Source organism: Pseudochaenichthys georgianus, chromosome 23 (assembly GCF_902827115.2).
Source record: "Pseudochaenichthys georgianus chromosome 23, fPseGeo1.2, whole genome shotgun sequence".
NCBI lineage: Eukaryota > Metazoa > Chordata > Actinopteri > Perciformes > Channichthyidae > Pseudochaenichthys > Pseudochaenichthys georgianus.
The window spans coordinates 6,439,266-6,466,917 of NC_047525.1; the positions used below are offsets into that span (position 1 = coordinate 6,439,266).

The 27,652-nt window shown below is 42.0% G+C and overlaps 2 protein-coding genes across 4 annotated transcripts in view; both read left to right on the forward strand.

Moving 5' to 3' along the window:
* Nucleotides 1-650: 650 nt before the first annotated feature.
* Nucleotides 651-15,093, forward strand: LOC117439230 (proline-rich protein 5-like). Of its 2 annotated transcripts, XM_034075044.2 has the most exons (10): nucleotides 651-880; nucleotides 2,865-2,954; nucleotides 5,566-5,745; nucleotides 6,525-6,605; nucleotides 7,535-7,641; nucleotides 9,950-10,041; nucleotides 10,133-10,273; nucleotides 13,063-13,207; nucleotides 13,340-13,648; nucleotides 14,220-15,093. In XM_034075044.2, exons 2-10 carry the CDS (start codon nucleotides 2,929-2,931, stop codon nucleotides 14,555-14,557), a joined length of 1,419 nt encoding a protein of 472 aa, XP_033930935.1. In that variant the 5' UTR covers nucleotides 651-880; nucleotides 2,865-2,928; the 3' UTR covers nucleotides 14,558-15,093. The 2 variants fall into 2 exon arrangements, with proteins under 2 accessions (XP_033930935.1, XP_033930934.1); XM_034075043.2 differs by lacking the exons at nucleotides 651-880; nucleotides 2,865-2,954 and adding an exon at nucleotides 3,765-4,490.
* An 11,107-nt stretch (nucleotides 15,094-26,200) lies between these two features.
* Nucleotides 26,201-27,652, forward strand: part of LOC117439114 (protein NLRC3-like) — a 33,052-nt gene continuing 31,600 nt past the window's right edge. For both annotated transcript variants that reach the window (XM_034074865.2, XM_034074866.2), the window contains exon 1: nucleotides 26,201-26,260. The gene's annotated coding sequence lies outside the window, so the exon portion shown is untranslated. The remainder of the gene's footprint in view (nucleotides 26,261-27,652) is intronic.

Consider the following 27,652-nt stretch of genomic DNA (forward strand, 5'->3'; position numbering starts at 1 on the left):
ATATACTGTGTGTGGTTAAGCTGATCACTTAGAGATGCACAATTTGGCTCTGAAGTACAGAGTACTTCTAAAATAGTTGTTAGTCTTTAGTTAGTGGCCATTGTATTATAATTTACCCACAAAGGGGTTTGTATTTTAATTTGAAGACTCAATCTGCCAAAATATGTATACCCCATTCACAGCTTTATAGTTCTAATTCTGAAAGTAGCATTATTGATATATTTAAGTATTTTAAAATTGTATTCCAGTATTTGAGTACATTTTCTTTTCACTTTCCATATCTCCTTAGGTTTCATATATAGCAGCAGTAGAAATTATAACCATCCATATTGTCACTCTACTGTAGTAACAGAGGAATAAGAACATTAACAAAGTCCTATCAACTTTGAGGTGTTTTTCCATATACTTAAACACCCCACGCAAACACGCTTACACACAAAACCACACTTTCCATAGGCTAGTGTTGGTGGTTACACACCTCACCCTGCGACCCAAACACACACACGCGCGCGCTCACACGCACGCACACACACACACACACACACACACACACACACACACACACACACACACACACACACACACACACCACACACACACACACTCTCTCACTCTCTCTCACTCTCTCTCCCTCTCTTTCACTTCCTCCCTCCTCTTGTCGCTGACAGCTCGCGCGGGGTTCATATCGTCCCTTCCAGAGAACGTGCGCAGCCCTCGCGCGCTGTTACCTGCGCTAAAGAGCTGCGGTGCACTGTTTTCTTCCCACCGAGTAAACCTGCTGCGTTTGAACAAACACAGGATTGTTTTTGCTCCTTTTTTGCGGAGTTTAAACCTTGAGAACACTTGCTTGTAAAAGGGAGTGAGGAAGACTTCTGAAAAAGTGAGTACACTGTTTGAAAATGGAAACTGTCAAGCAACTTTCCTTTTGTATACTGATAGTAGAATACGTGCTATACTTACAGTTGTATAACCTGGCTTAAACCCCCCCAAATAGCCGTATACTTCAATAATAACTCTTAGTGTGTGACTTGTTTTTTAATAAGAGGAATGTTCTATCCTAATAAGTGCTATTAGAGTAATGGCTAGACTCCACACTCCAGGATTTCTGTGCATTGCATCATTTGACAGTGCTCACTAGTTTCAGACTTGAAGACGGTGGTCAGTGTAGGTAGGATAACTGTTCAAAACCGACACCAATGCTTTTTACAGCAGGACCTCCAACTTGTGGTTTAGTTTGGTGCCAGTGGCTGGCATGGAGCAGACTCAGAAACACTAACTTTAGCACTTGTCTGCTGCAGGGGGGTAATTTCCCGGCTCTGCTGCCAGTCTGCAGAATGGTGTGGTGTCCATTTGTCGAAGCAGATTATGGGTGTTAATTTTCAGCAGTGGAGTCCCTGCTTTCTACTTAGAATGTAAACTGACAGCTAAAGAGAGAGAGAGGAGGCTGTAGGAGAATTCATAGGGTTTACACTTTCATGACTCTAAATGAATGGGACCTTGCTGATTTCATTTCCTGGACTGCTCATTAAAATATACAGGCTGAATGAGAAACGTTTACATCCTCCAAAAACCACAATCCCAGAAACTGCAGACTAAGGGCCCTTAAACCACACGGAGTTAGCTGGATTCAGCCGTGGTGCATGTGTGTCATTCAATCCTGAGGCATCTCCATCTGCAAGGCCAAGTGTGAGTTACCGAGGCTCTGTGACATCTTTCTAGACACATGGCCATAATATCATTACATGTTGATTACCGTGCACACCCACCACAAAGGATCGAGAGTGGTGCCTTTATGCTCTCCAATCAGCTTGACTTCTGTAGGTTACTGATTCAAATAGAAGCTGTTTATTTAAAAGCACACATTGTTCAACACAAATTTGCCTCAGAAAAAATAAAACTAGATTATTAAAAAGGAAGTAAATACTAATTAATGCAAATAACTGTAGCAGCCAGGCCGCAGCAGGTCATTGTATATGGCGTTTAGCGACAAATACAACGGGGATTAAAGCCTGAAACTCTTCGGAGTCTTTGCTAGCCTTAAGCACATCACTGTTTTATGACTACCCCGATCATGAGTCTCAACTTGATAAGGCTCTCATACATCACCTTAACCCTACCCACAGTACATTTAAAAATAAGACTGTTCAAAGCACACACTTTCCGTGTTGGGACTTGCAAAAAGTATGGAACCGTGGAGTAACTCACCGATGTTTGCAGATTTGATCGATGCAGTCACAAGTCGATGGAGCAAAGAAAGCCAAGAGCATAAATGTTGTTTCGGCTTAGAAAGGGATTAAGATCCTCTTCACTGTATCCTGTGTGGCCCTGCACACCTGCCTGATGTACTGTGTGTGTGTGTGTGTGTGTGTGTGTGTGTGTGTGTGTGTGTGTGTGTGTGTGTGTGTGTGTGTGTGTGTGTGTGTGTGTGTGTGTGTGTGTGTGTGTGTGTGTGTGTGTGTGTGTGTGTGTGTGTGTGTGTGTGTGTGTGTTAGATCAGAGGGGCATCTGAGTTTGTGGCAGGATCAAATGTCTGTCTCTGCCACTTTAGTGTAATTAGATTAGAATATTGTGTCTCCTTAGCTAAACAGTCAGTAGAGACACCTGCCTGCCTGCCTGCCTGTCTGTCTGTCTGTCTGCCTGCCTGTCTGTCTGTGAGACACTACAACTGAAGAGCAGCTACATCAAATTCAAACCTCGTTCATTTTGCTTACACCTGATCACTTCCTGTACTGCGACATGCCAGGACGTCTCCCAGGAAGAAAGCCACTTTGTTTGTGTTTCAAACTAGAAAATCAGCTCAACAAAAGGTGATTTTATTTCCAGTCACATAATGTTTTCGACCAGTAATTCAGTTTCCTTTTCAGATGCTGATTTGTCAGAGGTGGTTGCAGGACGGTCGCTAGGGAGCAGCTGTCTGTCAGGGCCACCATGGAACGAGAGGGCTCGTTAAGGAGGTAAGAACACACACACACACACACACACACACACACACACACACACACACACACACACACACACACACACACACACACACACACACGCTCCTTGTCACCGTCTTTTGGGTACAAAGGTAGATGAAAGTGGAAAACACACTCCCAGAAATGCTCACACACATTCCTGAATGACATCATTCATTCTTTCACTCGTGCACACATCCCCCTTATCCTCCTTTGTTTAGTAATTAGACCAGAGCATTTTCTCTCACAACTCTTCCTGTTGTTTCAGAGCCAACAACAACCTCCAGGTTGCATCAGCATCTTCTCTTTACGTAAATGCCTTGAACAATCCCTTTCCTTCAGCAGTGGGATCATCTCGGGTTAATTCATGCACGCTCTTGATTACTCTTGAGTCTTTGTATCTTCTGTTTCATTCTCTGCATCATCCATTCATGAGGAAAATCATTTGACTTAAGCTGCACGAGGAAATGTATCCTCCTTTTGCTTCAAACAGTGTGTGTGTGTGTGTGTGTGTGTGTGTGTGTGTGTGTGTGTGTGTGTGTGTGTGTGTGTGTGTGTGTGTGTGTGTGTGTGTGTGTGTGGTGTGTGTGTGTGTGTGTGGTGTGTGTGTGTGTGTGTGTGTGTGTGTGTGTGTGTGTGTGTGTGTGTGTGTGTGTGTGTGTGTGTGTTTGTCTGGGCCCAGGGCTCCTGTTTCTCGCTCTGACCTATTTATGTGGAGTTGAACTTAGATCTAGGCTGACAGACAGACCTAAAAAACACACAGACACACACACACACACACACACACACACACACACACACACACACACACACACACACACACACACACACACCTCTTTCCTCTTCCCTGCCATATTCTTTTACATGCTTCTGTTCCCCTTTATTCTCGTTCCCACTTCCTTTCTCTCCCCATCTCTTTCTCGTGCATCTAGTCTTTGTTTCCACAGTTATTTAAATTCAATTCAGATCATGTGAACAATGTTCATTGATCATGGATTATTACACATGTATTGATAACAAGTAAGACAAGTAAATCATTTCTCAAAAAGCTGACCAAATCAATTCGATGGAAAAAATAATAAAATGAATCAGCCAACATGTGCAGTAATATCAGCTCGAGTACAACTTCCATCTGTCCTGGGCCACACACACAGAAAAGGAGGAGGAGGAAGTGAAATGTGTGTCACCTTTAATTCCTTCCTCTCCCTCTTGGCAGCTCTTCAACCTCAAAGGGTTCCTTTGTTTGGCACAAAAGCTTGCAGGGTCACATGGTCACAGACTGGCACAGATTGGCAAAGAGAGAAGAGGGTAGAGAAGAAAAAGTTACGGTAGGAGAAGTAGGAGGGAGGATTTAGAGGGATAGAAAGGAAAGGAGAGAACATGGCAAAAAGGGCATGTGAAAGAGCGAAATAGAGAACAGGGTCACTCTCTTCACTCAATCTTCTTCTATTCCTTTTATCCGCCACTTGTTTACTTCAGCGTGACACACATACTCATGGAGTGGGAATATGCGGTTCCTTTTCAATTACTAGAGTAAGTACATAATGTGTGTGTGTGTGTGTGTGTGTTTGGCTCTATGAAACCTGATGTACGTCGAATGTACTTATTGTAAGTCGCTTTGGATAAAAGCGTCAGCTAAATGCAGTGTGTGTGTGTGTGTGTGTGTGTGTGTGTGTGTGTGTGTGTGTTTGTGTGTGTGTGTGTGTGTGTGTGTGTGTGTGTGTGTGTGTGTGTGTGTGTGTGTGTGTGTGTGTGTGTGTGTGGTGTGTGTGTGTGTGTGTGTGTGTGTTCTGAAGAAATGTGAAATCTGAACACATGTACTCGTACTGTATATACATGTAGGAGAAAACATTTCCTCATTATCTGCATCTGACACATCAAGCAGTTTCAGCTCTTAAACCACATGTTAGTCCTTGTTCCTGTTCTTCGTGCACTTTGTAGGGCTCTCATTGACATTGCTGCTTGAATAATGAAACCCAGAAACCCAACAATATCTTACAATCCCTTACTGGACACAATGATCTCTATTTCCTCTTTCTTAATAAAAATCAGCATGTGATTTAAAACAAATGTCTCCATTCCTCACTTCACTCTCTATTTGTATTTTCTGCTCTCACTTGTTGTACTGCAGATTGTGTAAAGTGCCTTCATCCCACCCTTCTCCCCTCGTCCTCGTCTAAGTATTCCCTCTTTTTTCCCATTAGTTTTTTCATTCTCAATTTCTCTATTTAAAGCGTCCTTTTATGCTCTCTTGATCGCTCTCCCTTACCCACTTATCTCTTTAATGTATGTTTCCAAAGAGCTATAACGCAATATCTTGTGTAAACATTACCAGATGGCTAATAAAAAGTAATAACCCACCAAGGAATGCCAATGTTTTCAGCTATTACAATCAAGATGAATTTAAGTGGGCTATTTCTTTCCACAGCTGTATCTCGTAGTAGCACCTTTTTCTACTTGATGGATGGATGTTGGAGTGTTGTTGAGTTTTCTATCTGTTGAGTGTGGTGTCATTAGTGTTAACATATACCATAAACACTCGTCCCGTACCAACATATGCTGTCATTTCTGCTTATAACTATTTCCCCTCTGCATTCTGGATTTCAAGGAGTCTCCACAGTAAGCTGAGGTTGGGCAGCAGCTCGTCCTCCAGTCTGAACGACCTCTCGCAGGCCAAAGCCCCGGGGGGGGGAGATAAGGGAGGAGCAGCTGGGGGCCTGTCTGAGGAGTGCAGCAGGGACAGAGGGACCCAGAAGAGGAGTGCCGGGGCCAACGCCACCTGGAACAGGTTAGTGTTTACTGCTTAACTTGCTGTACTGATCTAAATATGTGACTATATAAATGTTTCTGTCCTACTTTAATGCAACCCTACTCAATCTGTCACGCATGTACGTGTACACACATGGACGTAGATGTGTGCATTTTATTCATGCTGTGAATACAAATCTTATTTTACACACACGCATATAAGCATCACCTCTTTCTGTTCTCTTCCCTGAGGGTCCATCCCCGCTCTCTTCTTATCTCCATTCACCCCTCACTCCTCTCTCATCTCATTCTGCCTCATCGAGCCTTTTCTTCCTCGGTTCCCCTCTCTCTCTTCTTCGGTTATTGTGATGGTGTTTCAGCTTTATGTGACACGAGGCAGCAGAGTGAAAAGGCTTGCTCGGGGGTTGATGGTGGATCTGCATGAACAACATGAGCTGAACTCGGCTTGAGGAATGAAATCATAACATTTTAATGCAGCAGCTACTCATTAAAGTCAGGGGTGAATAAAGTAACCCAATTTGTACTCTGTAACAAGTACAAGTCCTGTGTTCAAAATATGACTTCAGTAAAAGTACAACACCTTGGTATTTACCAAAAGTAAACTTGTAAGCATAATGGCCCCTTTCAGAATGATTTGTAATAAATAACCGGATTTTGATTAATGGTGCATAAATGTGTTCATCACAGATGGTAAAGGTGAAGCTTTTTTGTATTACTTTATATCGATGTTTACTGATTATTTGATTCGTTTTTTGTATTAGTTATATAATAATCCTAATCTTTAATTGTGTGTCCCAGCATCCACAGTGCAGTGATATCAGTGTTCCAGAAGAAGGATCTGGGAGAAAATGAACTCTACACTCTGAATGAAGGCGTCAGGTTAGCTTCCTGTCTCGTCATCTGTTGTTATGTTTATTTGCCTGCTTATCACTTTCTCACTCACAGACAAATTAACCAAGCACGACCAATGTTGAGTTTGGGATGAATAGTGATAGTGCTTTTACTCTGTAATCCCTCACCTTCCCTAGCTCACGTACAGTTGAAGCTTCAGCAAGCTAAATGTAATCTTAATGACACATTAGCAGTCACAGTTTTACTGTCCACTGAATCAGAAAGTCCTTAACGATGGGGGGGGTTACAGAGGGTTCACTGCTGTGTTTTTAATTACAATAGGGCTGTCAATAGTGACTCCAATCCTGTACAGTAAACTACACTCACATACACATAGTATACACATACTGTACATGCTACTTCTTTTTTAAATAAGCATAACTCTCCACTTTAAATATAGTACATATTATTGCCATATTTTATTACATTTTACTGCACTCAGTTTCCTCCATAACTATATTTTGTCTACATTGTGTCTTTATTTGTCATTTGTTGCAATAGTCCTAGCTTTTTTAATTGTGCAATTTTGTATCCACCACTTATACCAAAGCAAATTCCTCGTATGTGTAAACATACTTGGTAATAAACCCGATTTGGATTCTGACTCAAGCTGTTGCATCTTCACATTAGGAGAAACACCTGATTAGATTAGATACAGACGAAAGGTCAAATGCTCTCTTCCTGTCATAACAGCTGTAATTTCTACATGTCTACAGTTTATTGGAGGAAATTGCTGTTGTTGAATTGTTCTTTGTCTTCGGTGTGAACAACATCTCTTCTCATTTCCTGAGTCTGCTGCTGTTCAAACACCGCAGCTTTCCAGTGCACCAAAGCTCATTAGTTTTTCTTCATGTTTAGGCAATACAATTAATGTTGTGTTTGTGTTGTGTGTGCACTCATGTGAACTTTTCTTTCAGGCAGCTGCTGAAGACAGAGCTGGGCTCCTTCTTCACAGAGTACCTTCAGAACCAGCTACTCACTAAGGGCATGGTGATACTGAGAGACAAGATCCGCTTCTATGAAGGTATTCACACAAACACACATCAGAAACATGCTGTATGTGCACGTATTCTGATGAAGCCCTGTTTAGCAAGAACATCCTGTTTAATGGTGAAGTGATAGACATAGGAAGAATCCAAGTGAAGTCTCATTGAATAGAAAAGTGACGCCAAACCTATCAAGACTATTTGTTTGGTTTATCCTAAGATTTAAATTCCACTTATTTTACGAACAACTGCCTGCTGGCTTTAGAAAATAGTTTTCACATGCAGTGCCAGTGAGTCATTACAGGGAAACTTCAAGAGGTTTTTTCTCAATGTGACAAAAGTCACGAGGAAGAAATAATAATTGACAAAAATATCAGATGCTTAGTTAACCCCTCCAGCTATTAGTTTGAACTGTTAGAAGAACAATCTTTCTCTCTCCACCATCTCTCTTTATGAAGGACATTTTTCTGGAATAAACACACACACACACACACACACACACACACACACACACACACACACACACACACACACACACACACACACACACCACACACACACACACACACACACACACAAGCACAAGCACAAACACAAACACAGAGTCAGTTAGATAGAGGCATTTAAGAGGAAAAAGTGAAATCAATGTGTTCTCTTTGTTTTATTAATGTGTGACTTTTGTTGTGTTGCTTATTTGAAGCAACAATGCACACACACTGACTCAGATTGTCAGGGCTGTCGTCAGAGCAACAACACAGGAAGTGATGCTTTACGTCAATTGCACACTATCCAGTCAGTGAGAAATGTTAAGATAAGAAACACAGCGGTTCATACAATGACTCAGACGCATTGTCCAATGTGTGATTCAATATGCCTGCACAGACCTATGCTGCAAAAAAGCTTTACACATTTCTGATCTTTTTTAGGATTCTCTTCTCATCTTTTCTTTTCTTTTCTACATCAGCTATGGAGGTTTGATTTTTTTAAGCTAAACATTTAGAGAATATTTTGCCTTGAGTGCATACTTTACAAATGCATCGTCTAACATTACAGACATAAAAGATTTGCATGAAATAAAGTGAACAGACAACCACTGCAATGAGATCAAACCACATAAAAACGTAGAAATTACATAACGTAGGACATCTTGTGCATGTGCTAGATCAGTGGTTCTCAAAGTTTTTTCAATAATGTACCCTCTTTGAAAAAGAAATTCAGCCAAGTACCCCCTGATCAGCCAAAAACTATTTGTTAAGGAAAAAACGCCTATATAAAGAGGTACAGTATACAGCGCTGCACCATCAGTGTCTGATTTATTAAAACAACAACAGTAACTGAGAAACACTTAAATGCTACATTTCAAATGTTTACAATCCATCACTAAATTCATGGCAAACCAATTTTAACATCAAGCAATAACACTAAGACGACATTAGTTGCATTGAACTGATCTTTTTAATAAGTTGTACTTACAATGTAGTGAGAAACATGGGCTTGTGCTTCACTGAGGATCTTTGTCATTCTGACAGGGAGGCTAACTGCAGTTATTACACTTCACGTTTTGAAATATGTGTAACTCTGTTCATATAAAACCCACACTGCTCAAACTTCGTTACTTTTCCTAAAATTGGTATATTTATATATTTATTTATTTTGAGGCGTGGGGAATGAAGAGAAAAAAATATATGAGCATTTTATGAGCATGGGATTTTGACCCCTCATAAAAACATTATGCATAATGCTGCGCTATACTTGCGGCCACACGCCGTTGTCAAGCAACGCTTATTGTTTAGGTGTCCTTTGATAAGCAGGCAGTCATATCATTAACTAGAACTAGCTAGATCTGATAGATTTGGACATACACGTGAGAGAAGTATAACCGGACTCGAGAGAGAGATCAGAGATCAGATCAGCTGCTGCTTCTGATGGAGAACACACAGCTCCGCCGCTGTGACGGATCGTTGAGCCGAGCAAAAAACACTAGTTAGACCTAACACACTTAGCTAGTTTATCTACTCTGGAACTAGCTAAACAGACTGACGGGCTGTCAGGAGAGGGAGAGGAAAAGAGAGCACCCCGTTTATTTTCCCCATTTTATTATCCAGAATTACTGTAAACTTTTGAAGAAAGTAGTTAATCTACTATTAGTAGTTTGTTTAAATGCATTACTAATGTTTTTTCCCATTAACATAAAATAAATCTCACGTACCCCTTGCAGTACTCCAACGTACCCCTAGGGGTCCGCGTACCCCCATTTGAGAACCACTGTGCTAGACACAGTTTTTGTTTATTTTTACTTTGTGCTGATTGGCCGTTTGTCGTCGTCTTCTTGTTTGTATATTATAGGTCAGAAGTTGCTGGACTCCCTGGCCGACACATGGGACTTCTTCTTCTGTGATGTTCTGTCCATGCTGCAGGCCATCTTCTATCCTGTACAGGTACACACACACACACACTGCCGTGAACACACTACCATGCTTATATTATCCTAACAAAACTGTGTGTTGACCCATGTGTGTGTGTCCTCAGGGAAAAGAGCCATCAGTGCGTCAGCTGGCTCTGCTTCACTTCAGGAACATCATCACCCTCAACCTGAAACTGGACGAGGCTCTGTCTCGACCCCGAGCCAGAGTCCCTCCTTCTATCATACAGATGTTGCTAATACTACAGGTACACACACACAAACACACACAAGTTATTTATCGTTTCCTTTCGTTTCTCACACGCTATCTCCACACACACATTTGGCTCTCATAAACAAACATCTATTAATGTTGTCGGGTGAGGAGGAAGAGGGTAAGTGACAACAGATGGAGGATTGACGAGTACAAAGAGCTGTAGACTTTTTTCTTGCAAAGGGATCTCACAGGAAGTAATCTCAGTCTTCTTCCCATGACCACTCAGTAGTACCCTCTGCACCCTGTCTCTTTGTGTCCTCACAAAAACTGAAAAAAGTGTTTCAGACCGAATTAGTAAAAAACTTGTTTTCTTGAGGATGTATGACATATGTGTGTCAACTGCAAAGTGAAGAGAGCTCAGACATGCACGTGTCCCCTGTGGATAATATGCTTCACTTCATAAACATTTCAAAATAAACTATAGTGAGTAACATTAGGGGACTGTTGTTGCTCCATTAGGCTGAATCAGGTGTATTTCAATGTGGTGCTTCATCCATTCTGCAGTGACTTATAGCTGCACACAGTTAATGATATATTACCTTTACTCCTCGTGGGAACAGGAAGAGAGTTGTTTTTATTTATTATTTAACCGTGGTGATGCTGTTCTTTTGAAGCCAACACGCACTGGAATTATAAGTTAAGATGCTTCTCATTTCACAAAATTCACACCGTGCTTATTCGCCCTCTGGATTTCCACAATGTGTAGATAATGTTACTTTTAATGGATGCATTCATTTGTTCTCTTCTGAGTTTTTTTAAGGCAGAGGTCAGGACTTGTAAAACTAGCTTGAAACATTACATTGCAGTGAATGTAGACACGTACACTCCAAAACACAATTGGCCATGTATTGGTCAGATGTGAGATGTGGGTCAGGGAGTGAATGCAAGTGGGTTGGTGTGTTCTCAAGTGAGTCTGTGTGCTGCTGTTTTTGTTGGGTTACTTTATTTTAGTGACTCATTGACCCAGATCTGCCTCGTCCAGACTCAGAGAGCATGACAGCTGGACAAGGGAAGTATACAGAGTCAAAAGACAAGAATAGAAAACAGGATACATTTATTTGTTTCTCTTCAATTGTGTACAGATTTTTAAATGTTTTTCCCCCACAATATATCAAATCAACAGGTAGCGTAAAGATATAAAAGCCAACTGTTTTTTTTAAGGCAGGGCAGTTACAACACAAGGTTGAGTGTAAGAGAGATAAAGATCTGCAGAGCATTTGCTGTTTTTGAGACTTCTTGTTTCATCTGTCAGTAATTTCCCTGTTCGTTCTGTGATGCCAATTCGCCAAAGTCTGGTCTATTTATGTGGTTTGTTTCTGTGCTGTGGTTTTGATGCTCAATGGTTCAGAGTTCTGATATTTGATTGATCTTGCCTTTGTCATTCATAGACTTTTCTCTGAAGTGAGGTCAGGGTCCACATGTTTCACACCCCTCAGGCTACTCACACTAAATTCAACTTCTACGCACAGCCTGGATCATTTAAACAGTAATGTTTTTGTTTACTTTTCCTTAGAGGTCCCATGTCATGCTTTTCCGGTTATCACCCGTCCCCTTGTGTGTTATGAAGGTTTTTGCGCATGTAAACGGTCTGCAGAGTCAAAAACCCTCAAAGTACACCCTGTAGCGAGTAGAACTCTAACACAGAAAACACCTGTCTCTGCTGCCCCAGAACGCCTCGTTGGGGATTTCTCTTTTTCTTCCTGGGTATAGTGACGTGCCCATACCCAAATGGACCCATTGGTCCAAATGGACCAATCCGTGGAGCCGTTACGTTACATCCGCAGAGCCGTTACATTTGGACCAATCCGCGGACTTCCTCACACACACAGACTCAATCTTTTCTCAGCTGCAGCTCCGCCGATTTCTCCTCCCTGATGGCGGGACGAGGCGAGGCTGTGAGTCGGTGTGTGAGCACACACACAAACTTCCAGCCAGGCTGCGGGTCTGTGTGTGTTCGGGCTGGGTTTCGCTGTCGGCCACTGGGCTCATAGGGAGGGGGGGCAGGAGCTCCAACAAGCCGTTTAGGACAGAGAGTGAATACACAGAGACGCTGTATGAGAAACCAATGTGAGTTTGGAAAATGATGCAGTATACCTCAACAATGGAATTATGATCAGTAGAAATGACCATGACATGGGACCTTTAAGACGTGGAGTTCCTGAAACAGCACTATGTTGATTATGAGTGTTAGTTCATTGCCACTGATACTAATTAGAAACAAACACTATCTTAAGGGAAATGTGGGTATTGAGTGCCTGTTTCCTGCAGAAACAATTGCTTGGGCCCCTTGACACAAGAAAAGCAATGTTGTTGATGTTATTCATATTAATGTATTTTTACATCTTTATACAAGTTTAGGAAAAAGCCAAATTCACTCAACACTATAAGCTCTTTCATTCATGTGGTCCTCCGGGCGGTTTTATAAAAGCATAGTGTGACAATGGTTGCTGTCCCCAATATGTTTCTAACTTTAATAAAATCCAGCTTCTCAGAGACCTTTGATTTTGGTTTCAGAAAAGCAAATTAACTGTCTTTATTTTTGTACCCCACTGTTCTTACATTTGTGTGTGTGTGTGTGTGTGTGTGTGTGTGTGTGTGTGTGTGTGTGTGTGTGTGTGTGTGTGTGTGTGTGTGTGTGTGTGTGTGTGTGTGTGTGTGTGTGTGTGTGTGTGTGTGTGTGTGTGTGTGTGTGTGTGTGTGTGTGTGTGTGTGTGTGTGTGTGTGTGTGTGTGTGTGTGTGTGTGTGTGTGTGTGTGTGTGTGTGTGTGTGTGTGCGCGCAGGGAGTCCATGAATCTAAAGGTGTCACAGACGACTACCTGCGTCTGGAGTCTCTGATCCAGAAGGTGGTCTCTCCCTACCTCGGGACTCATGGGTTATACTCCAGCGATGGATCCTCCAATCTACACTGCTCCTCCTGCCTTTTAGGTATGTGTGTAAATAAAATGTACAATACAAGTGCTTTGAAAAGATACAAGTGCCATAATCCCTCATGTCTTGTACTTAAAAAATATAGAATAAAATCATCTTAATTCTTTATCTTTCTCCTATTCTCTTTAGAAAAGCGTTTGCAGCGATCATGGCCCTCTAAACCAGGCTCCCCCGGGGTTAAGAACCCAGTGGTACGCTCCAAGAGCTACAACGTTCCCATGCTGACCCCCGTGGTGGAGTATGACGTGGACTCCTCCACAGGTGTCAGACGACACTCCGGTGTCAGACGACACTCCGTCTCAGGGATGACTTCCTGCTTGGAGGAGAGCATCTCTTTGGCTGAATCCACAAACACTGCCCCCAGCATCACCAGCATCACCAGCACGTCCAGCTTCCATAACCATTCTCCAGCCTCCACAGCCTCTGCTTCACTATCAGGTCAGCTTGCCCAGCACTAAAACATGCTACAAATAATTGGCTGTGGCACATTTCCAGTTTGTATTGTTTCAGGATTGATCAATAATTGATTAAGATTTTTCAAGGGTGTGTTTTAGTTTAAAGGGAATTCAAATTGAAGTAGGGTGCTCTGAAGTAATTTTTCATGGTCATTGTATCTCGTTAGATGGCAGTTGTTGGGACAGGATTAACAGCATAATCCAAGCAATGTACTGTGATATGGATTGTTTTAGACAAGCCTTTCTATTAGGTGGGTCAATTTTCTCCATCCACAGCTGTACATAGCTTTGCATTCATGATGAAACTTGTGCCCTCTTCTCTTAACTACTATCATCTAGTGAGGGTAATTCAGTACAATGACCATCATACTAGGCCACTTTAATTTTCCCTTTAAAACCTGTCCAAGAACAACCTCTTGCATCTTACTGAACACTGTGTAAATAATTGTTTTATCATTAAAGTAGTGGAAACGAGGGAACTTTCTTTAAAGCTGTCCAGAAATGTTGGGTTGAGGAAAACATTAAGAGAAAAACTCCTACTGCCCTGTGTACAGACACTGTGACCTTCAGCCAGGAGCCCCCCCAAGGAGCCCCTGACTGTCCTGCCAGTCCCCACCATCTCCGGGCACAGCATCACTCCCCCTGCATCCTCCCAGAGCCATCCCCAGGAGAGGACACCCACTGCACAGGCTCGCTGCAGTCAGACTCCCCCGCCTCCCTCAGAGCGCTGGCTCAGGACACCAGCTCCGGCCCCAGCCCTGCATCCAGCCCGGAGGTCCTTAGGGGCCACGCCCCAGAGTCTTTGGACTCTGAGCCAGAGCACGATGGCATCTTTCTGGACTTCTCAAAACACTGTTCTGAAGAGTCGGACACACAGCAGAGTGTGGCGTGACACACACACACAGACACACAAATGCAGACAGATGCACACTGAGGCAGGACGACATTCCTTACGCACTGGGACAATTCCTGCTGTTTTTTCGAGACTCAAAATGATCAGGGATTTTTTTAACTAAATATATTTTATGGAAAAGGTGATTACCCATACCTAGAATCAAGTCTAACCACATGCTGACTCACAGAAATAAATATTTTGCCTTTTTTAAAGTGTTTGCACTAGGCTAGAAACATCAGCTCTGTCTTTTTTTGGCAGCCAGGATCACATGCCTCCCTCGGCTGTCAGAGGAAGTTTTCTCTACCGTTTTTTTCTTTTTAATTAAAACTTTGAAAATACATGAAGCCAGTGAAAAGTCATCCCAGGGGCACATGTTGAAAAATAATTGTCAAAATATCTTAAAGAGGCTATTAAATACATTTTGTAACACTTTAAATGTAAAGGTAACTCTCCAGTTCACCCAATGATGCTTCTGTATTGCTTGTTGAACAGCAACTTATTTTATTAGTTGATCATTAAAATATGAATTTGAATGTTGCAATCTTTTATTCTGTGTCAAATATTGAATGAGCTGTATTTTCAAAGCAGTTTAAGTTAAGAAGGAGCTCAAATCAGTTGCAATGTGTCTTTTTCTCTCAGGACCCATAAGATCCATGAGGTTTTTATTAAAGATATTATGATCTAAAAAATGTTTGGATAAAAACACTGATAATTACATTTCTCTACATAAGTTTGTAAAAGAAAAATCTCTTAGTTTGAAACCAATGATATCAGCTCATATTTTGGTTTAGGTTGGCAGCATGTCCTTTACCCCCGCCCCTCAACGACGCCCACCAAAATCACCGAAGCAGAGATGCGCACCATCTCCCCCGGCTTACAGTGTAGCCCTCACCCTGCCCTCCTATGATGAGAGGAGCAGGGTGGTGGGTCCTCCTTCCCCTTCAAAGCCTGATAGGGATGTGTGTGTACAAAACGCTGCAAACTGATATCTGCTGGGTCCAGGCTCAAGGGCGTATGGCACTCTCAACTCTTTCCAGGACATGCCGGGGCCCTGCCTGCCTGTAGCTTTGCCGATATCTGTGTTGATAGGTAATAGATTAAGAGCGGTGAATCATCTTAGAAACAGGAAGTGCTCAAACGTTTGTGTGAGTTTATCTAATTTAGCAGTGATTCCATGTCAGCCACAGCTTGTTACAAAAAACATGACTGATAGTGTGTTTAACGAACTTAAACTAGCTTTATTAAATGTCAGGTTTTTGGCAGGAAAAACATTTTTAATCAATGATTTTATCACTGAGCACAATCTCGATTTTATGTTTTTAACAGAAACTTGGATTGAACAAAATAACAGTGCAGCTGTTCTTATCGAATCAACCCCTCCAAACTTTAGTTTTATGAGTCAGGAAAGAATGCATAAGAAAGGGGGTGGAGTTTCTATTCTGTTCAATGATTCCCTTCAATGCAGGAAGACATCGTATGGAAACTTTGATTCTTTTGAATATGTGGCCCTTCAGCTGAAATGCTCCTCTCGAGCTCTGCTCCTAAATATCTATAGACCACCCAAATACTGTGCAAGCTTTGTGATGACTTTACCGAACTGCTGTCTATAGTGTGTATTGACTTTGACCGTCTAGTCATTGTTTGTGATTTTAACATCCATGTTGACAACCCCCAGGACAGAGGGGCTAAAGAACTGTTTTGTGTTCTTGATAGCTATGGACTGACTCAGCATGTGACGGAGCCCACGCACAATAAGGGGCACACTCTGGACTTAATTATCTCAAAGGGTCTGAATATCTCTAAGGTTGTGGTGACTGATGTTGCGCTCTCTGACCATTCCTGTGTTTTCTTTGAGAGCTCTGTTTCTGTTCACAAAAATGTTCAAAAAGAGGTAACCACAAAGCGATATTTAACTGAAAATACTAGGGAAATGTTTACTCAGAATTTTTCTTCCACACTTGCCCCTGCTAACATCTCAGTAAATGAGCTAGTAGATCATTTTAATTCAAAAATAAAAAATTGTATAGATGCCATTGCTCCAACTAAGGTAAAGGAAGTGTCTGGCAAGAAAATATCTCCATGGAGAAAGGCCATGACCGTGAAAACAGAAAAAAGAGAATGTCGAAAAGCTGAACGCAGGTGGCGAAAAACAAATCTCCAGGTTCACTTTGAAATCTATAAAGAGAGACTTGGCCTTTATAATTTGGAATTGAAAAACGCACGACAATCGTTCTTCTCTGACATCATTACCAAAAACAAAAACAACGCACGTGCCTTGTTTGCTACCGTCGACAGACTAACTAACCCCCCAGTGTCAGTAGCCTCTGAATTTCTATCCACCAGGGCGTGCAATGATTTTGCCTCCTTCTTCACTGACAACATTCAGAAAATCAGACAAGCAGTCAGTGCCTCTGCATCAGGAACAGCAAATGTGTTGTCTCTGTGTCCACTTAACATCAATTCAAACACCATGACACAATTCCATCAGATTAATGATAAAAACATAGAGGACATTATACAACTTCTGAAGTCCTCCTCCTGCTGCCTTGATATTATTCCAACAGGATTTTTCAAAGATGTTTTGCCTTGCATGGCCTCAGATCTACTTCATATAGTAAACAAATCTCTTCACTCAGGTATTTTTCCACAGGCCCTGAAAACTGCAGTCATTAAACCGCTCTTAAAAAAGAATAATCTAGATGCTTCAGTAATGAACAATTACAGGCCCATATCAAACCTTCCATTTCTAGGTAAAATCATTGAAAAAGTTGTTTTTCAACAGTTGAGTAATTTCTTGCATTTAAATGACTGTTTTGATGTGTTCCAGTCAGGCTTTCGTCCAAACCACAGCACTGAGACTGCTCTTGTAAAGGTCTTTAATGACATCTACTTAAACACAGACAGTTGCAGAACTTCAGTGTTAGTATTATTAGATCTCAGTGCTGCGTTTGACACTGTTGACCACAGCATATTACTAGACCGACTGGAAAACTGGGTGGGACTTTCGGAAACAGTTCTAAATTGGTTTGAATCCTACTTAAAGGACAGAAACAACTTTGTTTATATAGGTAAATACTAGTGCTGTGAAAATTATCGCGTTAACGGCGGTACATATTTTTTTGAATTAATTGCGTTAAAATATTTAACGCATTTAACGCATGTGCAGAATGGCCCGCCCCATATGTGCCACCAGTGGCAGCGCCAGGGTATGGCTGGGGTAGGCTACACCCATACCAAGAAATGGCTTAGCCCCACCATGAAAAATTATGTTAAAGTAAGCAAAATAAAGTCTGCCAACTCGCGCGGAGTAAATTGCACAGACAGCAGTTAGTAAGATTGATTTCAGTAGCCACGGTTTTGAAAACTTTTGTCACGTAGTGATCGTCTTCTCAATAGAACATCTTTGATAATGGCGTGGTGTTGTTGCAGGAAGTCCCGACGAAGAATACTTTTGCTGTAGTACAGGGGTGCACATAACTGGTACGCAGGTTATGGCGTAATCTGAAATGCGTACCGTCACTTGTGTCACAAAGCGCATTTGCGTACCGACGTACTTGTGAAGCTTTTCCAGAAGGCGGTTAGATCACCGGACGACAGAGTCGGTCTCCGTGTGCACAGACAGGGCTGCTGTTAACGTCGGTCTGTACAACGGACTTGTGCCAAAACTACGCCAACCGGCTGCGGAGGGAGACTCCCCCCCCCCCCTTCACTGGAAAACTGCGCTAAAACAGCTGACCACACTCTGTGGTCACGAAGTACTCCACTAGCCGCCCCCCCCCCCCCTTCACTGGAAAACTGCGCTAAAACAGCTGACCACACTCTGTGGTCACGAAGTACTCCACTAGCCGCCCCCCCCCCCTTCACTGGAAAACTGCGCTAAAACAGCTGACCACACTCTGTGGTCACGAAGTACTCCACTAGCCGCCCCCCCCCCCCCCCCCCCCCTCTGTCGACTTTCCTGAAGTACTCCCCCGTTGAATTAAGACCCCACGGTTTGATGATTGATAGGTGTGTGGGTTGTCTTTCATTTTGACACGCAGAAAAATGTTATAATAAACATAGATACTGTATGTTAAATGGATATATCTGCCTTCTTTCATTTATCTTTCCATTCCCACAACAATATACATAAAGAAATGGCATATTTTGGACATAGTTGGAATGGTGATTAATCATGATTAATTAATTTTTAAACTGTGATTAATCTGATTAAACATTTTAATCGTTTGACAGCCCTAGTAAATACACATCTGAGTTGACAAATATGACATGTGGGGTACCTCAAGGCTCCATCTTGGGGCCTCTTCTCTTTAACGTCTACATGCTACCACTGGCTCAGATAATGAAAAACAACAAAATAAGTTACCATAGCTATGCGGATGACACACACATTTATGTAACAATTTCACCAGGAGACTATGCTCCAATTCAAACACTGAGTAAGTGCATTGAACAAATCAATGACTGGATGTGTCAGAACTTTCTCCAATTAAACAAAGATAAAACTGAGGTAATGGTTTTTGGAGCCAAGGCAGAACGTATAAAAGTTAGCGCTGAGCTTCAGCCTGCAATGTTCAAAACAACATATAAAGCTAGAAATCTAGGTGTAGTCATGGACTCTGACCTGAGTTTCAACAGTCACATTAAAACAGTTACTAAATCAGCCTACTATCACCTAAAGAACATATCTAGGATTAAAAGACTAATGTCACCGCAGGATTTGGAAAAACTTGTCCATGCTTTTATCTTCAGTAGACTGGACTACTGCAATGGTGTCTTCACAGGTGTCACTAAAAAATCTATTAGAAAGCTGCAGCTGATTGAGAACGCCGCTGCTCGAGTCCTCATTAACACTAAGAAAGTGGATCACATCACTCCTGTTCTGAAGTCTTTACACTGGCTTCCTGTGTGTCAAAGAATAGATTTCAAAATACTGCTGCTGGTTTATAAAGCACTGAATGGTTTAGGCCCAAAATACATTTCTGACCTCCTGCTAAATTATGAACCATCCAGATCTCTCAGGTCTTCAGGGACTGGTCAGCTTTCTGTCCCCAGAGTCAGAACTAAACATGGTAAAGCAGCGTTCAGTTATTATGCTCCAAATATCTGGAACAAACTCCCAGAAACCTGCAGGTCCGCTGCAACTCTTACTACTTTTAAATCCAGGCTGAAGACTTTTCTTTTTGTCGCTGCTTTTAATTGAACTATTCATATCTTAGACTGCACTTTAACTTTTATCCATGTATTTTTGCTTTTTACGTTTATTTTATTAGCTTTTCTTTTTAATGACTGATTTTAAATGCCATTTTCTTAATGTCTTTCGTTTTTTGTAAAGCACTTTGAATTGCCTTGTGTTGAAAAGTGCTATATAAATAAACTTGCCTTGCCTAGGTCTACATTTCGGCATGATATGAAAAGGTTGCAGACACCGCCATCTTGTGTCATCCCGGTCTCATTGCACGGCAGTATGGTTTCCCTGCAGGGCAATGCTGCAGTGTAGCCGGTAGATGGGAGTGGAGAGCAGCTCAATCAGAGACACCTGTGAGTCGGGGGAGAAGCAGTGGCGATGGCAGTACAGACTAGAGGAGAAAAGAAAAGAGAAATGTGAAACACTTTACCCAATTTGTCCCCGTCCCTTGAAGAAACGTACATGAGTAAAGTAAATATATAGAGTTATGAGTCAGTTAGTTCTGGAAGCGGCTGAGTTTTTGCTCTTCCCTGGACTCCCGCAGTTTCTGGCCCTCAGTTTCTGGACCGCAGTTTCTGGACCCTTCTTCTCTTTTTTAAAAGGTGGGTCGCAAACAGCTTTTAGTTACACTGCCACCTAGCGAGCAGGATACATTCATATGAATGACAACGCACATGTGAGTGTGAGTAATGTGAAGTGTAGTGATGGGCATTTCGATTCCCTTCGGTGACACGAATCTTTTGATTCAGTTCACTTTAAAGATTCGTTCACTGATTCGTTCACCGGTTCGCGAACGACTTCTGGGCTGCAGTTGGATAGTTTAAAAATCAGCTCCTAAGTGCTAACCCTATCGTCTATTCCTTGACCTCTGAGTGAAACGTCACGAGGTTAAGGGATAGTGGATAGGAGAATTCAAAAGGATTTAGGAGAAGAGACTGCGGTACTTTAGAGAATCCGAATGCACTTTCACTATCCGACGTGTTTCTCATGCGCCAGCGGACGTCCTGAATGTGCGTCTGCTGCTGTGGGGGAACTATGGAAACTACAGTTTTCTATACAGCGGACTACAACATGGATGTTTAATAAGAACGAGGGACTACTGTAAACTCATCTGAGACTCTGGACCGTGCTCTGATGCTGCTGCTTTATGCTTTATGAACGGGGACAACAGAGAAACATATTCTTCATGACCAAAGTTGGAATTGAAATAAAAAAGGAAAGTGAAACTTCTGCTCGTCACCCTCTCCCTCCGGTCCACATTAATACTAATGATCCCAAAGATTGTATGAACTATGAAAAGATCTTAAAATCAATACAAATGTATTTATTATAAATGTTAGTCCTTAACATCTATCACTGTTTATATCACCATTCAAACATCTTTTAAAAGTCGAACAAACCCCACACAGCTCAGTAAAGACTGTGAAATGTTGACTTTATTTGATAATTTCAGTAAAAACTAACGTTCATATTTCTCTTTTTGATTATAATACTGATGAACGTTCAAAACAAAGCACTTTGGCAACTTACCACCTACGTTTTAAAATGCTTAATAAGCACCGTAACTTTCATGATATAATTTCTCGGTCATAATCGGTTGTTTCCGTGAACGGCCGACTGTTGAGTGACGGCAAATGCTGCGGCTGCAAGGCATTGTGGGGCAGAATTTTCGCTTCTCCTGTCGGTTAGGGAGGTCCAGTGGTTCTTACGCTATAGGAGGTTATAAAGGAAGTTTGAAACCTCCTTTCCTATCATTCTAGAGAATTCGAACGGCACTTATCATGGCTGCCACTGAGGGACTTCCGGGTCATTTCACTCCTTTAGGAAGGTTCCTAAGCTAAATGGACTATTCTACTTCAGCTCTTGTGATTAGCACGTTCGCGAACGATTCGTCTTTGTACTTAATTCGTTCAGTGAGTCTTCACTACTGCCGAAGTCTGTACAAGAAGTTTGCTGGCGTAAAATGAATGATATTAAAACACATTTTACACCTCACCTTGTTGCCCCATGAATTATGCTCTGGGAATAGGCTAAATATTATTTAAGAAATATAATTGGCCATTGTTAAATCTCATAAATATGTGCCTGACTATACAATGTATTACAGCAGGCTAGCACGTTATACTTTCAAACCCATGCACGTACTATGTGGCCTAACTTAAATCCCAAAGCATTAAACTCCATTTGGCCGAGTTCAAAGTGAATACAAAAATATATCCTCTACATCGGTGACGATTTATTCATATTCTATGTACCCATCTATGTTAAGGTGACCAGATTTTCAAAATTAAAACCGGGGACATTTTGAGTTTTGCGGTCAATATATCATTAACATTATATATATATATATATATATATGTGTGTGTGTGTGTGTGTGTGTGTGTGTGTGTGTCCACATCTGTAGCCTGTTATTGTCTCATTATACCGTACTGTGAATGAATCAAAGTAAATATATAAGTGGTCATGAATAGGGCTGCACGATTTTGGGAAAAAATCTAATTGCGATTTTTCTGACAAATATTGCGATTGCGATTCGAATTGCGATATTTGTTTTCAAACGACCCAACGGAAGTTTATTGTAAAATGCGGCAATAACTCCGGCTAGGAAGGTCGTATCAACGTGCTCCCGTCTCTAGCACCCTCGCAGCCCGAGTCGAGTGAAAGAACTAAACATACATGAAACTTCCGTTGGGTTGCTTTAAAGTAAAGCTTCAGTTTAAGATTCACCCTGTAATAGAAACATGTGATGGAGCATTACTAACCTGACTCAGAGGGTTTGTTTCACCAAACCATCTAAAGCTCCATTGGAAGCCATTTGGAAAGGGCAGGCACTTTCAAAAGCACTTGGCAGTTGATTGGATCAATCTGTCTATCACCTTCTATCATGGGCTACTTCTGATTGATTAACAATGGCTGGTACATGTGGAGCACATCACTTCTGATTGGTGTGGATGACTGACACACAATAAAAAAAAAAAAATTGGAAGAAAAAAAAGATAGTTAAAAAAAATCGCAGGCATTGCGATTTGATAATCGCATCATTTCAAATCGCGATTTCGATTTAAAGTCGATTAATCGTTCAGCCCTAGTCATGAACACATCTGTCCATCAGAAGGAGGGCTGCTGTGCCTCCTGTCATCATTAATGGACGTTTCTTTAAAATGACCGCTCAGAGGAGAGGAGTTCTCATTTCTCTAACCGCCTGCTGCTTCCCCTCCTCTCTCCTCGGTTCCCCTCCTCGGCTCCTCGGCTCGCATCTCCTGTGGGCGGGACTAAGTCTCGAGGATAGGAGTCGAGGAGGGGAGTCGAGGAGGGGAGTTAGAGAAATGAGAAGGGGCCCTTGAGTTGCACATAGCTCCAACAATCCATCACTCACTCACTCACACACACACACACACACACACACACACACACACACACACACACACACACACACACACACACACACACACACACACACACACACACACACACACACACACACACACACACACACACACACACACACACACACACACACACACACACACACACAATTTGTATTGTATTATTGTATGAGAGAGGTTCCAGGTTGAATTGAGGCGAATATTTGTAATGTTCAGAGGTTGTTGTGTTTAATATTCATGAGAATATTTGTCATTGTTCAAATGATAATACACATTAGCATAAAGCATATTTGTCCACTCATATGTTGATAAGAGTATTAAAAACTTGAAAAATATTCCTCTAAGGTACATTTATACGGTGGCCCTGAAGTGCAAGACACCACAGCATTTCAGAAAACACAACAGCATTTCAGAAAACACCACAGCATTTCACATTGGACGGAAAGGGTATTCCTTTAGGAGCCAGAGAAGCACTGCTGTGCTTGGTTGTTTTTGCTGCCAGTCAAGAAATGACGCTTCGTGATTGGTCAACAACCGACAGCGAAATATGTCCCAACACATCAGCCGTTAGCACACACTCAGAGCTCACAGCTCCTCATATCTGTTCAGAAACTGGACACAAGTTAAACAAGTACAAACCACAGACTGTCTATGTCATGGCGAATACAGTCGCTGCTTTATTTATGTCTGTATGACGTTGTTGTGAGTGTGGACGGAGCAGCAACAGGTTAGTTTAGCCTGATGGGTCCGATTCCATTCAGAAAACAGGCATTTTAAAAGCTTTTCGCCTGCCGTCTTATCTGCAGACTTGTCAAAGCGTTAATGCATGGGTTTTACTAACCGTTATCAGTATGTAGTTACTTCGGCATGACTTTGAAACGTGTATTACAATTAAATCACGGTCAAATATGTTTATTTTGTTGTAGTTGGTATCTCCCATAGGATTTACATGGAGATACGCCCCGCTCCCTCTCCAGCGCCTCTTGTTTGAATGACAGGATCAAACACAGCTGACAGCCGCGGTGAAACTCGAGCGATTAGAGCGATGCGAATATTGGGTGGTCTACCATAGTATTTACCTGGAGATAAGCCCCTTAAAAACCATGAATTAATAAAGCATTAATTATGTGTTTACTCCTGTCATTCAAACAAGACGCGGGCCATATCTCCATGTAAATCGGAATCGGATCGATCAGGCTAAACTAACCTGTAGCTGCTCCGTCCACACTCACAACAACGTCATACAGACATAAATAAAGCAGCGACTGTATTCAAAATGACAGACAGTCTGTGTTTTGTATGTTTAACTTTTGTCCAGTTTCTGAACAGATATGAGGAGCTGTGAGCTCTGAGTGTGTGCTAACAGCTAATGGCTGATGTGTTGGGCCAATCACGCAGCGTCATTTCTTGACTGGCAGCAAAAACATCCAATCACAGCAGTGCTTCTCTGGCTGGCTCTGTCCAATCACAAACAAGAAGTGTTCTCCCTAAAGGAATACCCTTTCCGTCCAATGTGAAATGCTGTGGTGTTTTCTGAAATGCTGTTGTGTTTTCTGAAATGCTGCGGTGTTTTGTGAAATGCTGTGGTGTCTTGTGAAATGCTGTGGTGTCTTGCACTTCAGGGCCACCGTACTTTAGAACAGATCAAAAATGTGCGATTAATTTGCGATTAATCGCGATTAACTATGGACAATCATGCGATTAATCGCGATTAAATATTTTAATCGACTGACAGCCCTAATATATATAAAGGGTTGGGTGAAGTGTTTTGCCCAAAATACCAAAATGCCTCACCTGCACTTTTCCCCCTAAAAATGAATTTGAATCAATACTTTTAGATGTAAATGGTTTATTGTATCATTACTATGGGTCTCTGAAACAATCAGACTTTTACCACACTGTTATCAGACTTTTACCACACTGTTATCAGACTTTTAGCACTCTTTTCACCGCTGAAACGACTTTAAATCATCAGTGTCACTATTGTGGGGATGTGAGCCTCCCCGCACTTTAAATCAATTGATTTGCCTTTTACGTATTTTGTACTGTTAATGCACTGTGCTCATGTTGGGTGATGCCATAGACCAGGGGTTCTCAAAGTTTTGATGAGTGGTACCCAATATTGGATTGAGGGCCGCCCAAGAAAAAACGGAACACAAAATAATTCCAAAACAAATCCTTTCTTTATTGTACTAACCAATTACCGCAACTCGCGAGATGCCTAGTTGCCATGCAACCAGTAGTCTAGCAAACTTTCCACAAGCTGTCATTCATAATTTAGGAATGACAACCCAGGGGGCGCAGTTTTACCATTCTTAAATTCCATTCTAATTCTTACTAGATACAACCATGGAGGATTAAAATATAACGCATGCATTTCAGCGTGTCACATTAACTATCGCGGGCCGCCAGAAACATTTCCGAGGGCCGCCATTGGCCCGCGGGCCGCACTTTGAGAACCCCTGCCATAGACTGTATAGGGTGATGCGCTCCCTGAAGCCCTCCTGTGGGGGAAACTTAGAACTGCACCTAAGTCACTTGTTGCTTTTTAAGCCATTTAAAATAGTTTTCTCACTTTTAAAATACTTTATGCCGTAGAAATGATTTTTAATCAGTATTACCATTATTTAGGGGCTGCATGAACACGTATTTGAGCATCCCTGCCCACTTTAAAATGCTTTTCAGTGAGGTGCTGCAGTCTGCTTCTCTCCTGTTTCTCTGCCTCTATTTAAAACACTTTTCCTCCTTCCACCTTGCAAGAGGTGAAATCTCTATTTCAGTCCTGATTTTGGCACATCTTGTAAATTAGTTAAATGTAGCTTTGTGTTTTTTTGAAGTCGCTGTTCATTGTTTGTCATATAAAGCAGATTTAATGATATCCTATGGATGCTGATGTGTGGATGTTGTGTCCTTTTGATAACTTTGTTGAGCTTGTTTTTAGCTGCACGTCTTTTTCTATCTCACTGAACAAAGTCCATGTGTGTGAACTGCTTCAGCTGACGAGGCTGGTTATGAAACAGAGGGAGGAGCTGCAGAGAGGGAGGGAAGTTGAAAGTGAAGGTTTGAAGTCAGACTTGTCAGACTGCCAGACGCCATTTTCCAGCTCGACACGAGGAGGACAACAGGGTGAGTGTTAACACCAGAATCTGCTTTCTAACACATTCATTATTTACTCTGTATTACTGGATGTCAGAAAATTACTTATTGGTTAGCAATCTGCATTCTAGAGTCCATTGAGACTTCTGCAACATGTGACAGCCCAGCGCAGTGTGTGTGTGTGTGTGTGTGTGTGTGTGTGTGTGTGTGTGTGTGTGTGTGTGTGTGTGTGTGTGTGTGTGTGTGTGTGTGTGTGTGTGTGTGTGTGTGTGTGTGTGTGTGTGTGTGTGTGTGTGTGTGTGTGTGTGTGTGTGTGTGTGTGTGTGTGTGTGTGTGTGTGGCCTAGCATTACTATACTTGTGGGGACCTAAATCTGTTTACACGGTCATGTGTGGGGACTCGCCTCCCTTATGGGGACACATTGGAGGTCCCCATGAGGGGAATCATTAATTTTAGGGTGAAGACTTGGTTAGGTTTAGGCATGCCCGGCGCCGTGGGAGGGCAAGGGAGGGCCAGGCCCTCCCATTTGACATTCCTGCCCTCCCCCAATAAACACGTTTTTTATTATTTATAAAAATTAAAAAATATATATATTTAATTTTTTTAATTATAAATAAACTGTGAACTGTTATGCTACGATGCATGTGATGTCAGAACTACAAATAATAATCGCAGGCTACGTCAAATAAATGCATGTGTGATGTGTCTGTTGTGATTTGTGAATCATCCCCATTTAGACCAATCACAGCGTCACACTCTACCGCCTATTCTGGATTTGTTTATTGTGCATTCTGTAGACTCCCACTTCTGTTTGAATTACAAAATGGACATCAGAAATTGGCTTAAAAGGTCTAAGGATTTATTAAAACGAAATAGCGATGAAAGAACTGCAGCCGAAGGCGCTGCTGGCGACCTGCACCTGCCGCTGCAGCAGCACGCCTAATGTCACAAGCTTGACCTCGGCAAACCCCGGGGCTGAGTTAGCGATGATCTTGGGGTTAATAAACACAACCAGGTGAAACTGGATCGTTATCAGGGGGATTGTTTTCAGGAAAGAAGCGCACTTTTGCCGCTGCATGGTTCACAACAGACCATGGCTTGAAGATTCGTTCAAAGCAGACGCAGCCTTTTGTTTCCCCTGTAGACAGTTTAAAGTGAATAGGCCTACGTCTTCATCTGATGCGGCTTTTACTGTCCAAGGTGTTTGCGACTGGAAACACGCATTACAGACTGATAAAGGACTGCTAAGGCATGCCGCATCAAAAGAACACATTTCATGTGAGAGTGTGTGGAGAGAGAGACAGATACGCGAGGAAACAAATAAGGAAATTAGTACTTTAGTGCAGATCAGCTGGCACGGAGCCGTTATTATGTGTCAGCTGTCGTTGATATTATAGCTTTTTTAGCTGTCAACCAACTCCC

Excerpts from the sequence above, each read along its gene's own strand:
- LOC117439230 (XM_034075043.2), top strand. The coding sequence starts at position 4,453 with ATGGAGTGGGAATATGCGGTTCCTTTTCAATTACTAGA. Across the intron at positions 4,491-5,565 it reads GTTCCTTTTCAATTACTAGA|GAGTCTCCACAGTAAGCTGA; the intron begins GTAAGTACATAA and ends CTGGATTTCAAG. Across the intron at positions 5,746-6,524 it reads GCCAACGCCACCTGGAACAG|CATCCACAGTGCAGTGATAT; the intron begins GTTAGTGTTTAC and ends TGTGTGTCCCAG.